At 38.8% G+C, this 1,921-nt stretch overlaps 1 protein-coding gene across 1 annotated transcript in view; it reads right to left on the reverse strand.

Annotated features, from left to right (window-relative positions):
* Positions 1 to 559: 559 nt before the first annotated feature.
* The window catches only part of MRPS22 (mitochondrial ribosomal protein S22), a 586,067-nt gene continuing 584,705 nt past the window's right edge, over positions 560 to 1,921 (reverse strand). Inside the window, exon 8 of the mRNA XM_044070029.1 lies at positions 560 to 746. Within this exon, the coding sequence (XP_043925964.1) occupies positions 651 to 746 (96 nt within the window). The 3' untranslated portion in view covers positions 560 to 650. The remainder of the gene's footprint in view (positions 747 to 1,921) is intronic.

Genomic DNA, 1,921 nt, shown 5'->3' on the forward strand with positions numbered 1-1,921 from the left:
AAGGAATAAACTACTCTAATGCAGAGACTATACATTTAGTAAAGCAGCAATAAATAACTTTAGATGGTGCAGGTGGTCACCATCTTTTTAGCAGAGAGGCGAGGAGGTTTAAAATGTAGGTTATACCAGCCTGGTTGAGGGTGGGGAAGGGTGCTCAGCTTTGAAAGTCTAGACAGATGTCAGACCTGTGTCTGCAGAGCACTTCCCTAAAGTGATGACTACAAAGAACATGGGGTAAAGGGCTGAATAAACATGATTTAAAAAAAAAAAAAAAAAAAAAGGTTGGGCTAATTAGCACATTAGAACAGCAGTACCACTGCAAAACATAGGGAAGAAACCTGGGCAGAAGACAGAGGACTGCCACTCATACTGACATGCACAAAATATGAAGCCCTGTTTGTGAGAAGCTACTGCAAAGTAATTCTGAAGCAAGATCACAAACTGTAACAACTGTTTTTAAGAAAGGCAATACCCCAACTGACTACATTTTAAGGCAGGACAAACTACAGTAACACTTCACAAATAGTAATAAAGTCTGATGGAAGATTTAAGTCCAAAATTGGCATGAAAAAGTGCTTTATTTCTTAAATACGCTGTTTTCACATGAACTGTTAGATGTATGTACACGTATAGAGATCATTCCACTTAGTTCATGTCGCAGATGCAGAGCTATGCAATACCTCCTGATGACTCTGAAGTGCCAGTTCTATATATCCAGCTTTCTGAGCATCTGTATTCACATACACCTTAAAAACAAAGAAAAAATAATTGTACTCAGCAAGACTTGAGACAAGACACTTATTTATGTTAACATGAGACACCATGATAATACAAAGTCACATTATGCACATGTAAGCAATAGCTATTTTAACAATTAAATAATGAGTGAATTGTGTGGAGTGCAACAAAGCCAAGGATCTCCAGTTACCTAGGCAAGTCAATTTACTGTAAGTCTTTTATATTTAAAACATTAACAAACAAGTGTAAATATGTGCAGTATAAATGTTTGCTGCAGCCTGGGACTTGTTTATGGAACCTCTTCCCCCAAAGGAAGCAGAGTGCACAAATGCATAATGAAAAAAAAACCTTAGTGTTGCTTACTTGCTAAAATAGCATGCAGTGTTCCTTATTTCACCCCCAATATTTATGGTACATTTTTTACTTACAACAAATGTAGTATAAAGTCTGAATGTCTGTATTCAGCAGTTTACAGGGTTTTTTTGGTATGTGAACTGTACTGTGTTTTTCTTTATTTGACTTTTATGCTGAGATCAGATTGTCCCCTTTAAAAAAAGCAACCTAGTATTCACGCAAATCATTTTCCCAGCACTCACTTTATTGTTTTCCTGGCAACTGGGCTGCCGGATGATATCACAGTAAGCAAAGGGTTTAAGGCAGAGGCTCCACCCTGGACGGGAGTAACACACACACAGACACACACACACACACACACACACACACACACACACACACACACACACACACACACACACACACACACACACACACACACACACACACACACACACACACACACACACACACACACACACACACACACACACACACACAGACAGACACACACACACACACTCTCTTACCTATGGGCAATTTAGAGGATTACCATTCCTCCTAATTTGTATGACTTTGGGATGTGGGAGGAAACCGGAGACCTTAATTAAAACCCTCAGAGAAGACATCCCAGGCAGGAACTAAGCCAGAACATTAAGTATCATCATGCAACAATACTGATTATTAGAAAAGAAACAGTAACAAAAAAGGTGGGCCTTTAACATACACAAAGCTACACTAACTGAGCAACTGGTTAATAAAAAACAGATGTTCCAAACCCATCCCAAACAACATAAGATGTAGCAAGTTTCAATCCCTTGTGCATTCACGTTTCCCGTTGTTCAACTTT

This window comes from Protopterus annectens, chromosome 4.part1 (assembly GCF_019279795.1).
Source record: "Protopterus annectens isolate FY-2018-M chromosome 4.part1, PAN1.0, whole genome shotgun sequence".
NCBI classification, from domain to species: domain Eukaryota; kingdom Metazoa; phylum Chordata; order Ceratodontiformes; family Protopteridae; genus Protopterus; species Protopterus annectens.